Source organism: Lottia gigantea (assembly GCF_000327385.1).
Source record: "Lottia gigantea unplaced genomic scaffold LOTGIsca_74, whole genome shotgun sequence".
Lineage (NCBI taxonomy): Eukaryota > Metazoa > Mollusca > Gastropoda > Lottiidae > Lottia > Lottia gigantea.
The window spans coordinates 1,113,242-1,127,573 of record NW_008710478.1 but is presented as its reverse complement, the minus strand read 5'-3'; the positions used below and the strand labels follow the sequence as shown (position 1 = coordinate 1,127,573).

General features: G+C 36.6%; 2 protein-coding genes across 2 annotated transcripts; both read right to left on the bottom strand.

The window, feature by feature from the left end:
- Positions 1-862: 862 nt before the first annotated feature.
- On the bottom strand, positions 863-2,897 carry LOTGIDRAFT_196328 (hypothetical protein). Its single transcript, XM_009066247.1, has 5 exons — positions 2,844-2,897; positions 2,487-2,661; positions 2,113-2,191; positions 1,629-1,928; positions 863-1,068 (listed from the first exon to the last, which is right to left on the bottom strand). Exons 1-5 carry the CDS (start codon positions 2,875-2,877, stop codon positions 916-918), a joined length of 741 nt encoding a protein of 246 aa, XP_009064495.1. The 5' UTR covers positions 2,878-2,897; the 3' UTR covers positions 863-915.
- A 1,765-nt stretch (positions 2,898-4,662) lies between these two features.
- LOTGIDRAFT_168364 (hypothetical protein) lies at positions 4,663-6,922 on the bottom strand. Its single transcript, XM_009066246.1, has 5 exons — positions 6,873-6,922; positions 6,498-6,672; positions 6,252-6,330; positions 5,536-5,835; positions 4,663-4,862 (listed from the first exon to the last, which is right to left on the bottom strand). Exons 1-5 carry the CDS (start codon positions 6,904-6,906, stop codon positions 4,710-4,712), a joined length of 741 nt encoding a protein of 246 aa, XP_009064494.1. The 5' UTR covers positions 6,907-6,922; the 3' UTR covers positions 4,663-4,709.
- Positions 6,923-14,332: the final 7,410 nt, after the last annotated feature.

The window sequence follows — 14,332 nt, the reverse complement described above, 5'->3', positions numbered from 1 at the left end:
ATAAAGGATGGATTGTGGTCGGGGCAGGAAAGTAGCATGGGCCTTGGTGAATCTACTCTCTGATTTATTTTCATACTAGTATTCCATTGAAAAATACATGTGATGACGATTCCGCTCCCAGCCCAATCTGATAGTTGGTAATAGTTCCCGAAACAATTGGATCATTTATTGTTAGATATGATAAGTTCATGGAAGAATGGGACGATCTGTAACTAAATCTAACAGTTGGTAGTAGTTCCTGAAACAATTGGATGAATTGTAGTTAGATCTGACAGTTGAAATTAGGTCCTGGAACAATTGGATGGTTTGGCAGATTCGTCCATTCTATTTGTACGTGTGCGTTGTGATTCCCGCACCCGGGACATTTTTGTCAGTGCGACTAGGTTTGTCAACTCGACAACCGATTCGGAGAGTCCACTGAGCTAAATATGTTTATTAGTCTCTCAATTGCCCAAAACTATCGGTTTAAATATAACAACTTTGCATGGTAGTTTGAGATAAAATAAAATATCTGTTAAATGTTGCGAATTATGAAGCATAACAGACTTCGTGTATTCAACTCATTCAAAGCAATTCCATATTTCTATCGTGTTATATAAACACACTATGTATTTAAGACTGAAGTTATTAATATCAATAGATCGTCTTTTCGCAACTATGATGGGTGCCAAAGCTCCTGACAGCGTGTCAGTGTCCTGGCATCCCTTGACAATCGGATTAATGACCATTATTTTGCAGTTTGCACCCCCCCCCCATTTTTTCCAGTTATGATGACGTCATTTCAAGGTGGCCGCAGAAAATGATTTCTTGTCCTGCATTTAGACCTTGAAGTACCGCTGACAAAAGTATGTAAACCACAACTATTGGCTATAACATTTATTTTAAATCACATTTAAAAATTTTCTATAATTGATTTTAGTTAATACTATTAATCCAGTTGAGATATTCTGAAACTCTGGTATAGACACTGGGTCTGGTTCCAGGACAACCTGTAGCTCCCCATGAAGTGATACCAGCTAGAACAGTTTGACTTCCACTGTTACAGATCATTGGTCCGCCACTGTCACCCTGTAATTACAAACAACAAAATATCAATGAAAAGGTGTAGAGTGAAAATGTCAATACAATAATTAAGGTAACATCGCATTCGCATTTCGACACATTTTAGTCGGACAGGGCGATGTATTTACTGTGTATATTCGGCTAGAGCTCTACATTTATTTAGCTTTTACTTCACGGAGAAGGTGTCAAGTGAAAATGTCAATACAACGATTACGTTATAAGCGCATTTTCAAAGACGTGATTATACACTATTGTCTTATATAGTCATTCCTTACATTCCATTGCAGACAAAATTATTTTAAAAAGATCAGTATTATTCAAAACAGGCGAGTCTTCATTTTGAAGGAACAGTTGGGACTTTAATCGATTATGTGTTTTGAATTCTACTAACATTGCAAGCTGATTTACCATCAGGGCATATGGGAGAGCGTATGTCGGGATTGACATTCCTAATGTTGAAACGTATAGACGAAAACCTGTGGGGTCTGAAGCGGAAGCGGAAGCTTGCCACGGAGATCTGAGGCGCCCCCCCTCCCCATCCTTGAAATGTTGTCAATCCTACTTACATTACAAGCTGATTTACCAGACTCGTAGACACAGATATGGAAGTTAAAGATGTAGCTACTGCCCCATCTGCTAGTACATTCACTGTTGGTGATCTTGTTCATTTCAACATATTTCAAATCATTAGGAATGGAAGATGTTCCTGAAGTTCTGCCCCAACCACTGATGGTACATTTACTGCCAGCAAAACTGCTACCTGCAGAAGCCAAACCAATGGTTCCACCAACATTTACATCACTAGTTAGAATACCAACGGCAATATCATTAGGGAAACCATTAGCGTTACCATTGTAGTTTGGATGCTGAAATTTAAAATGTACTATACTAGTCATGTTGGTTCGTTTTAGTAAACTTGTCAGAAACATATTATTATTTTAATTACTTATTATTATTTTTTATTTACACACCCTGAGAAATATGCAGTGCTGCTATTTATTAACTTATCCATATGGATAATGGGAGTGACATTCTGTTTTAAAAACTTACGTTAGTAATTCTACTGACGGTGTAGTATGTTCCACCACTGTTCAATTGGGTAGACCCGGCCATGACTCGATAAGTTCGACTGAAACAATTAATCACCAAAGTTTATGTTAATATTTACGTAAAATTTGATTTATAATTGTTGAGAACCAACATTTTATGTAACATTTTATAGGGAAATTTGACAAAAATATGGATTCACCACCCATTGGTTATGAAACACTCACTGAAAATGAATTGTTAGCGATAACTCTATATAACTTGTTCAATGAAAATATGATATGAATATGGATTCAGTATTGAGTTTTGTTAAGATACACACTAACCTGGTTTTTTATATCAAAATCTTCAGTTCAATAAACAAAGTAACAATTTACCTGCTTGAAACACAATGAGCAGCGGTTAAGAATTTTCTGGGTCCAATAAGAACAGCACCACAGGTATGAGCCCAGGAACTACCAGATTGATACTGAAGAGACAGCTGATGAGGGAATTGACCTGGAGATGCATTAGATCCGCCTACAATTCTTTCCAGTTGGGCACTGGTAGCAGCTGAAAATAGATCGAAAGAAACTTGAAAGTTAGTTCCCTATTTGTGTACAACTTTAAAATTAATGATTAAGCAACACGAGAGAATCTTTTTGGATGCCGTGGTTACAAAAACTGTTAGTTCAATTTAATCCCTTAACACATGGACAGTAACTCATGTCAGATCGACAAATTCTGATACTCACCAACAAGAACGACCAGACAGATTAAGATCTTCATCTTTAGATGTGGCAACTTTTAAACAGGTTGTGTCGATGGTGTCCATGGTCGGCGAATTTATACAGAACCAGGTTTCGTAAAAACTCACGACTTTTAAGATTTACAAGGTTCGAGATGGTCATTGAAAGACAATAAATTAAATTTAATAAAACGAAAGTACACTACAGCCTGGGAGAGAGGCAGATGAACTTTTTCATCGCACTATAATTCATAGTTCTTAATCTTCCTCGATTTGATATGCGATTAGTACAGTACACTTATTCATGCTATGAACACCGCCCTGCATCCCGCGTTTCTAAAACAGGTCTCGCCTTGTCCTGCTCGAAGTTTCCATATGTCATAACACATGTGGCAGGGAAAAATTAGCTATTAGTATTTGCATTTCTGTTAAATGTGAACTGGGGCCTTATTGCTCCGTCTCGCCAGAAAGTCGTCATAACTCAAAATTACGAATTAAATTAGATCAGAGCTTGTTTAGGTCGCCATAAGAGTTGTATAAGCGATGGGTTCTATGGTCGCCAAAGATCGCCACGAAATTGAGAATGTCTTTAGATAAGCGTCGTAGCATCTCAATTAACGCAATACAACTGAAGTGCGCCGTAGATAGATCTCATAGATTAGGAACGCACCTTGGGAACGCGATATGGTTGCACAAAGTACATTTTTAGTCGCCGTAAGATCGCAAATGGTCGGAATTCCGGTACGACGATGAAATTATAAACGTTTCGTTATATTTTCAAAGAAGTATATCTGCTTTGTTTAATATTATTGGTTTACTTGAGATTCGATTTTTATGAGCTTTTATTTAAAAAAATTACTGGCACTAAGCCTTGCTATGAAAGACCGGCATGGTCTTTATTATTTCTCTACACACTTTTGCCAGCAATGCTTGCACGGATGCCGGTCAAGAAGGAATTATCTTCAGTCATTCAAAGCGGAAATGACGTCATCATTGCTAGATAATGAAGGCCGACTTGATCCTTTTATTATTTTTGGAAACAGGTCTCATAATAAAAATCCGTACAAGCAAGAAAATTTCGTTAATCGATTAATCAGTTATGGCAAAAGTTGATAGATAGAAGAACCTTTAGGTGTTTCGGAAAGAGGAAACATGATCTGCTTCACGCACAACACCGCTTCTACTATAAAGGTCATCTATGGTTAAAAATTGGGACCAAAGATCATCGGCATAAACTATCACGAGGCATCAGGAATCTGACATGTAGCTGATCGGCTTTTCAAGATCTTTGGTACTCATGTTGCAGAAAAGTCTGTCATTCCCAACTCTACATCAACGATCAATATATGTATATGTAGGTATATCATGCACCCGGGTAAATTTTCCGGAATGGTTGCTGATAAAGGCCTCCCTGGACGCGGATCATCGTCAAGACTCTCTCTTTCATGTTTGAATTCCACAGTCAACTTCTTTACAATGGAAAAGAAAGGGATATCATTCCGGAAACTGGTGACCAGGTCAGTGTGTATCTGTGCTTGATTTAGCTCTTCATTTGCAGGCTTTTGATAACTATCCTATAAATAGGCTTTTCCATTGCTGATAATGTCAAAGTACAGGTTCACAAGATGGTCAGGTTCAAATACAATATAACAGTTCTTTTATATATATGAAATTTTCTTCGTTTGACGAAGAAATTAGAGGATATCGTTTTCTTACTTGTATACAGGTGTCGATACTTGGCGTATTAACATTGACATGATAGGGAATTTATAGTCTCGAGTCACATCATGTTCATAAGTAAATACATTATAAACGGTTCAGTTATCATCAATAAAATTTATTCGATATCACATAATCCTATCATCAGTTGATTTTAGTTAATACTATTAATCCAGTTGAGATATTCTGAAACTCTGGTATAGACACTAGGTCTGGTTCCAGGACAACCTGTAGCTCCCCATGAAGTGATACCAGCTAGAACAGTTTGACTTCCACTGTTACAGATCATTGGTCCACCACTGTCACCCTGTAATTAATTCCATGTAAGAATGCAAAAACAAGAATCATGGTAAAATGCATTAAACAGAATGTGGTAACAATTTTCTAAGATAAAAGTCGTGTTCGATTTGTGGTACATAATATATATAATATTCCAAGCACAACCGTTGGAATTGAGATTCTAAAAGCGGAAGCGGAAGCCTTGCACGGAGATCTGAGGAGTCCCCCCACCCCCCTATCCTTGAAATGTTAACAATCCTACTTACATTGCATTACATTATAAACATCAAAACAATCACGAGTTGCTATCAAGTGAAAACAACAATACAACGAGCGTATCTCATGATTTGACATAATAGTAGTGATAGGTGTCGCTCAAAGCACACCATTCTTACTCTTTGCCAAACACCCGATGGTACCAATTTCACTTAATGGGAGGGCACATGTCGGGATTGAGATTCCCAATGTTGAAACGCATAGACGCAAACCTGCTATGTAGAGGAGGTTCTCATCCAGAACATTTTGAATTGGAATTTGATTTTTATATAATAAGGAAAATAATTGGAAAAAATAGTATGATAATCATATTTGATATTTCGTAGTTGGGCACCATAGGGGAACTATTATTTTGGGGGTACAAAGGTTCCCCATACTAAGTACCCCTACAGACTGGTCGATTATGTGTTTTGAATTCTACTTACATTGCAAGCTGATTTACCAGACTCGTAGACACAGATATGGAAGTTAAAGATGTAACTACTGCCCCATCTGCTGGTACATTCACTGTTGGTGATCTTGTTCATTTCAACATATTTCAAATCATTAGGAAGTGAAGATGTTCCTGAAGTTCTGCCCCAACCACTGATTGTACATTTACTGCCAGCAAAACTGCTACCTGCAGAAGCCAAACCAATGATTCCACCAACATTTACATCACTAGTTAGAATACCAACGGCAATATCATTAGGGAAACCATTAGCGTTACCATTGTAGCTTGGATGCTGAAATTTAAATGTACTATATATACGTAGTCATGTTGGTTCGTTTTAGTGAACTTGTCAGAAAAATATTATTATTTTACTTAATTAATTCTTCCTTTTTTATTTATCCGCTCTGAGAAATATGCAGTGCTGGTAACCACATTCGTATCAATATGTGTGCCGAAGATGCTACCTTATCGTGTCAACGTAGGAGCCGAAATCGAGAGATATGATAAAACGAATTGTCTAAAAGTAACGTTATTTATAAGAATGATTCTAAGCGACATTCTTGTTTGTAAATGCCAATCGCCCTGAGATATATGCAGCATAGATAACAATGCCCACTCCAGTACACAGGTTCCGATATCAAGCAATATAGCAATGATAAAGTTATCAATGAGATATATTGTGGGCGACATTTTGGTTTAAAAACTTACATTAGTAATTCTACTGACGGTGTAGTATGTTCCACCACTGTTCAATTGGGTAGACCCGGCCATGACTCGGTAAGTTCGACTGAAAGTATGCATAATCTATTGTTTCCAACAATTTTGAAAGATTTATATTTGTTGAGAAAAATAGCTGTATGTAATTATTCAAAAGCAAATATGATAGATATATCAAACCGATTTAGAATTCCTGTGATCAAAATCTTCAGTTTAATAAACAAAGGAACAATTTACCTGCTTGAAACACAATGTGCAGCGGTTAAGAATTTTCTGGGTCCAATAAGAACAGCACCACAAGTATGAGCCCAGGAACTACCAGATTGATACTGAAGAGACAGCTGATGAGGGAATTGGCCTGGTGAGGCATTTGATCCGCCTACAATTCTTTCCAATTGGGCACTGGTGGCGGCTGAAATTAGATCAAACGAAGTTTGAAAGTCCGTTCTCCACTTGTTTACATCCGACATTAAAATTCATGATTAATCAACTCGAAAGAATCTTGTCTGGTGAAGTGGAATGTTCACCTATTCCGTTTCCTTTGTTAGTTCAATTCAATCCCTGAACACAAGGGCAGTAGCTCATGTCAGATCGACAAATTCTGATACTCACCAATAAGAACGGTCAGACAGATTAAGATCTTCATCTTTAGATGTGGCAACTTTTAAACAGGTTGTGTCGATGGTGTCCATGGTCGGCAAATTTATACAGAACCAGGTTTTGTCAAAACTCACGACTTTTTAGATTTACAGGGTTCGAGATGACCATTGAAAGACAATAAATTAAATTTAATAAAACGAAAGTACACTACAGTCTGTGAGAGAGGCAGGTGGACTTTTTCATCGCACTATAATTCATAGTTCTTAATCTTCCTCGATTTGATATGCGATTAGTCCATTACACTTATTAATGCAATGAACATAGCTTTTCTAAAACAGATCTCGTCTTGTACTGCCCGAAGTTTCCATATGACATAACACATGTGACATAGATAAATTAGCTATTAGTATTTGCCTTTCTGCTTAACATGAACTGTGCCCTTATTGCCCCGTCTCACCGAAAATCGTCAAAATTACGGAAAAGTAGATCAGAGCATGTTCATGTCGCCATTGTATAAGCGTTTTATAAGCGATGAGTTCCATTGTCGCCAAAGATCGCCACGAAATTGAGATAAGCGTCGTAGCATCTCAATTAACGCAATTAAACTGAAGTGCGCCATAGATAGATCTTATAGATCCTATTAGGAATGCACCTTGGTTGCATATGTCGCAGGTTGATTTTTAATTTTAACGGACGTTTTGTTAACGTTTGCCGGCGACAAAGTACATTTTTAGTCGCCGCAAGATCGCAATTGGTCGCAGCCCGGTACGTGGGTGCTTTTATAAACGTTTCGTGATTTTGCCACTTGTATCATGGCTAATCCCTTCTCGATTTCAGATCTTTTGAATTCGTAGTTATGAGGTTTAATAAGATACGGTCAGATTATTGTACCAAACACTATCGATGAACGATTACTACCTCTTAGAATGGACATAAAATTTTTTGTCTCAAACTTGGATCAATAAGTAGAAGTATCATTCAATAGAAGTATATCATTGTTTAATATCATTGGTTAACACGACATTCGATTTTTATGAGCTTGTATTTAGCTGTGAAAGACTGGCATGGTCATCATTTATTTCTCTACAAACTTCAGTCAATCAAATGGTCATTCACAGCGGAAATGACGTCATCATTGCAAGGATAATGATGACCGATTCTTTTTTATTTTCGGGTCTCATAATAGAAATCCGTACAAGAAAATTTCGTTAATCAATTAATCAGTTATGTCAAATGTTGATAGAGAGAAGAACCTTCAGGTGTATCGGAAAGAGTAAACATGGTCTGCTTCGCGCGCAACACTGCCTCCACTATAAAGGTCATCTATGGTTAGAAATTGGGACCAAAGATCATCGGCATAAACTATCACGAGGCATCAGGAATCTGACATGTAGCTGATCGGCTTTTCAAGATCTTTGGTACTCATGTTGCAGAAAAGTCTGTCATTCCCAACTTTACATCAACGATCAATATATGTATATATAGGTATATCATGCGCCGGGGTAAATTTTCCGGAATGGTTGCTGCTAAAGGCCTCCCTGGACGCGGATCATCGTCAAGACTCTCTCTTTCATGTTTGAATTCCACAGTCAACTTCTTTACAATGGAAAAGAAAGGGACATCATTCCGGAAACTGGTGACCATGCCAGCATGTATCTGTGATTGATTATTGCAGGATTTTCATAACTATCCTATTGTTGATGATGTCAATGGACAGGTTCAAATACAATATAACAGTTCTTTTATATGAAATTATCTTCGTTTGACGAAGAAATTAGTGGAAAATCGTTTTCTTATTTATACATGTGGGTGTCGATACTTGGTGTATGACGCGTTGGGGGTAACTAGTAACTCGCTGATGCAAGTGTTGTCAGAAACACTTCAGACAACACTGCGAGACGGTTCATTTGACTTGTAATTTGGTAAAAATTTATTTTTTAAATGTAATATATTGATTTGATGTGAGGTGAACATGATGGGCGTCCGGTTAAAATGGCAAGATACATTATATGATTGTGGCAAAAGTTTGTACCCTTGTATTACTGCGATTAGAGGCATATACATGATAGGGAATTGTAGTCTGCTGAGCAAACTGATCTTGAGTCACATCATGTTCATAAGTAAATACATTATAAACGGTTCAGTTATTATCAATAAAATTTATTCCATATCACATAATCATATCATCAGTTGATTTTAGTTAATACTATTAATCCAGTTCAGATATTCTGAAACTCTGGTATAGACACTTGGTCTGGTTCCAGGACAACCTGTAGCTCCCCATGAAGTGATACCAGCTAGAACAGTTTGACTTCCACTGTTACAGATCATTGGTCCACCACTGTCACCCTGTAATTATAAACATCAAAACAATCACTAGTTGATGTCAAGTGAGAACAACAATACAACGAGCGTATCTCATGATTTGACCATTATAGTAGTGACGAGTGTCGCCCAAAGCACATCATTCTTACTCTTTGCCAAACACCTGATGGTACTTCTTGTTTGAGGACCAATTTCACTTAATGGGAGGGCATATGACGGGATTGAGATTCCCAATGTTGAAACGCAATGTTGGTATGTAGAGTCTGAGGAGGTTCTCATCCAGAACATTTTGATTTGCAATATGATTTTGATGCAATAAGACATTCATTTGGGGATAAATAGTAAAAAATCATATTTGACATTTCGTATTTGGGCAACATAGGGGAACTATTTTTTGGGGGGGTACAAAGGTTCCCCATCCTAAGTACCCCTACAGACACTGGTCGATTATGTGTTTTTTATTCTACTTACATTGCAAGCTGATTTACCAGACTCGTAGACACAGATATGGAAGTTAAAGATGTAACTACTGCCCCATCTGCTGGTACATTCACTGTTGGTGATCTTGTTCATTTCAACATATTTCAAATCATTAGGAATGGAAGATGTTCCTGAAGTTCTGCCCCAACCACTGATGATACATTTACTGCCAGCAAAACTGCTACCTGCAGAAGCCAAACCAATGATTCCACCAACATTTACATCACTAGTTAGAATACCAACGGCAATATCATTAGGGAAACCATTAGCGTTACCATTGTAGCTTGGATGCTGAAATTTAAATGTACTATACGTAGTCATGTTGGTTCGTTTTAGTAAACTTGTCAGAAACATATTATTATTTTAATTACTTATTATTATTTTTTATTTACATACCCTGAGAAATTTGCAGTGCTACTATTTATTAACTTATCCATAAAGATGATGGAGCGACATTCTGTTTTAAAAACTTACGTTAGTAATTCTACTGACGGTGTAGTATGTTCCACCACTGTTCAATTGGGTAGACCCGGCCATGACTCGATAAGTTCGACTGAAACAATTAATTACCAAAGTTTATGTTACTATTTACGTAAAATTTGATTTATAATTGTTGAGAAACCAAAATTTGATGTAACTTTTTATACCCACCCATTGGTTATGAAACACTCACTGAAAATGAATTGTTAGCGATAACTCTATATAACTTGTTCAATGAAAATATGATATGAATATGGATTCAGTATTGAGTTTTGTTAAGATACACACTAACCTGTTTTTGTATATCGAAATCTTCAGTTCAATAAACAAAGTAACAATTTACCTGCTTGAAATACAATGAGCAGCGGTTAAGAATTTTCTGGGTCCAATAAGAACAGCACCACAGGTATGAGCCCAGGAACTACCAGATTGATACTGAAGAGACAGCTGATGAGGGAATTGACCTGGAGATGCATTAGTTCCTCCTACAATTCTTTCCAGTTGGGCACTGGTAGCAGCTGAATTTAGATCGAAAGAAATTTGAAAGTTATAGTTCCCTATTTGTGTACAACTTTCGAATTCATGATTAAGCAACACGAAAGAAACTTTTTGGATTTTTTTACATAAACTAATACAACTCTCTCCATGATTATGCCTATGATAATAGTCCTATGCCTTTGTTAGTTCAACTTAATCCCTTAACACGAGGACAGTCACTCATTTCAGATTGACAAATTCTGATACTCACCAACAAGAACGACCAGACAGATTAAGATCTTCATCTTTAGATGTGGCAACTGTTAAACAGGTTGTGTCGATGGTGTCCATGGTCAGCGAATTTATACAGAAATAGGTTTTGGCAAAACTCACGACTCTTTAGATTTACAGGGTTCGAGATGACCATCGAAAAACAATAAATTAAATTGAATAAAACGAAAGTACACTACAGCCTGGGAGAGAGGCAGATAGACTTTTTCATCGTACTATAATAAAAGTTCTTAATCTACTTCGATTTGATATGCGATTAGTACAGAACATTTTTTCATTCTATGAACACCGCCCTGCATCCCGCGTTTCTAAAACAGGTCTCCTCTTGTCCTGCCCCAAGTTTTCATATGACATAACACATGTAGCAAGGATAAATTAGCTATTAGTATTTGCCGTTCTGTTAAACGTGAACTGGGCCCTTATAGTCTCACTGGAAAGTTGTCATTACTCAAAATTACGGATTAGATTAGATCAGAGCATGTTTAGGTCGTCATAAGCGTTGTATGAGCGGCAGCAACGAAATTGCGTCGTAGCATCTCCATTGGCGCAATAAAACTGAAGTGCGCCATAGATAGATCTCATAGATCTTATTAGGAACGCACCTTGGGACGCGATATGGTTGCATGTTTATTTTATTTTAACGGACGTTTTCTTCACGTTTGCAGGACTTGCATAGTTTTAAGGACTATTACTTAGTTTTATGGATTTACTGCATTTAGCAGATTTTGTCAGGTTTTTGGTCATGCTATTATACCGTAATACTGAGCGTAAATCAAAACCTTGGTCCAGTTATTTCTTACTTTTCACACTAGAACATCTAATCTTTTGTCTCTGGTGCTACTAAGTCTATCATTTGTGATTTAATACTTTGGAGAAATGTCCCGCCCCGCAATCAAAGAGCATAGCTAAATTGTGAAAGCCAAATTGAAGTCTGTTTGTAGGATTTTCAGTAACTTCATACCAAGACTATACTATTGAATAATGAGAATATTTCACTCTTATGGTGACAACATTTGATAGTTTTCTGTTTCAAAATGGTTTTTAGTAAGTGAAGTCAAGTTTGGATGGAGCAAGATTGAGTATCTGATCAATCATGATGTTAGAATAGAAAAAAAATGTAGTACTCGTGATATTGAAGTTTAATGCCACAAATTAGTGATATCTGCCACAAAGGAGTTGCCCATTTCCATATTGTAAGGGGAGATAACAAAATATAACGTTATTGTTATAGACAGGACTCGGAGCACTAATTCATTTACCATCTCTTTCCATGTTAAATCACGAAATTCAATCTTCTATAAACTTTTCCAAAAAACTTGTTGAAAACTTTCCAACATGTCACATGAAAGCCTGCTCAATACTTAGTTTCTGGACAACAATTCAATATATCATGACCATGAAAAGCTACGAACACATTTTAGCAACATCCGCGGACTGTCACTGCACACAAAACGTCTATTTTTAGAATTATCCTTCCGCTTGAAAAACCCTCATCACCTCACGAAATCTGACAGAAAATGTAATTTCAAATACCAAAAATTAGTCAAAAATAGGTATAACAAAACTTAAAAGGAAGAAAAAGGATTTCTAAAAATAACACGGACTAAATTCTAATACAATCTAAAAACAAAATAAAATGTTTTAGTGGTCTGAGTCCAGATAGTCAGACTATAGTGTAGTCATATTTGCTTTACATCATTGGACTAAATTGCCAAGAATTGTGTTGATCATGGAAGTTGTTTCTGTGAAAAACGGCTCGTGTAAAATAGTATTATGCTTAGGATTATTCCGTTGATGCTCATCTTCTGAAATGCTGATACATACATGATATATTCCGTCCAATTTAGTTATTTAGCAGGGGTGTCTGCAGCTCGTTTTGCCCCATTTAAGGAGTTGTCGCCATTGAACAGTGATGTCAAGGCTACATCCAACACATCGCATACGACGAAATAGCATAAAAGTCAAAAACGTAGCACCTAATTCTATTTCGTTGGTTTCAGCCACGGGGGCTTCTACACAAGTGGGAACATTTGCTCTTTTCTTTCGGGACATTTGACGTGTCACACAGGCTATGAGTACAATATAGTATACTTCCAATTCCTTCCTTGAGGAGGGAATCCTCTAAGCCCTATATACAAAATGATGGGTGACATTGTCCTAGTAATCGGAGATCATTTAAATACTGTTTCTACTGAAATGCACCAATGTTAATACCCATATAGAAACACAATCTGGTTAATTATTTTCACGGAGAAAACAGATACTACAGATATCAGACGAGAAAAATAGTGCCCCATTGAATAAAAGCCCATCCTAGGTACACTGAAAAAACTAACAAAAACCTTTTAAATCCCTTATAATTTTATATACCTGCCACGACTATGGGTTATGTCAAATTTTGAAATATATGGATGCAAAGCAGTGCAGTCACATGCCGATTGTTGGTTTCAATACAAATATTAATACTCTTCCGTGATACATGAATCGTGGTTATTGCAGTCAAGGTATAAGACGAAGTTTGTGACATTGTGAGGATGCTTTCCGTATTACTTCGTGATTTTGATAATATATCCATATCAATTGGAATCTACTGAAGATATCATTATTGCTCCTACAGTTTGTATTTACAATTCTGGTGTTCGTCAATTACCGAAACAGATCCAGCAAAACGTTAGTTTACAACGGACGACTCCTGTTTACATTCACAACAATTGTAATAATTTAGATTGTTTATCATAACGCGTCCATGTAAGAATACACGATTGATTCTATAAGTTCTATTTTGCTTCCAGTGCACCCGGTAATGTGTCGGTAATCTCTGGTTGATGTTGCTTCAACGTCTGTTGTCAAGATACAATTTTTATCCATTGTTGTTTGTCTAATATCAGTGAGCAATTTTCTAGTATTGGAATAATTCAGTTTATTGAGTTTATATACAACTATATAGTTGTTTTTAGTGTAACAGAATCGAATATTTTTAAAACAGAGTTTAGTTAAAGGGGCAATATGCAAAGTATTTTTTAGTATAAAAAACATTAAGTAATTTAAGTATGCAAAAAAGATGATTTTCATGATTTTTGTGTTGACTACGGAAATCTTAATTCTGAAACAATAAAGGATTCTTAATTTTAACCCCGTTTAGAAGAAACCCAGGACTTTCTAAATGGTGCTAACAATTTCATTTCCTTGGATCAAATCAATTCATGCCTGACCAAACAAATCAGCCAAAATGTCACAAACAGATTTATTGCATTTATAAAGGAGTTCTTCATAACTACCATGAAATTACCTACATGACGATGACATCATGATGAAGTTTGTGAGTCAAGTTACCGTGTTTAAGCAACTTTCTATCTAGGAAATCCTCATTAAGATAAAAACCCGATGCAAGTGATATAATCATATTTTCTTAAAGGGAT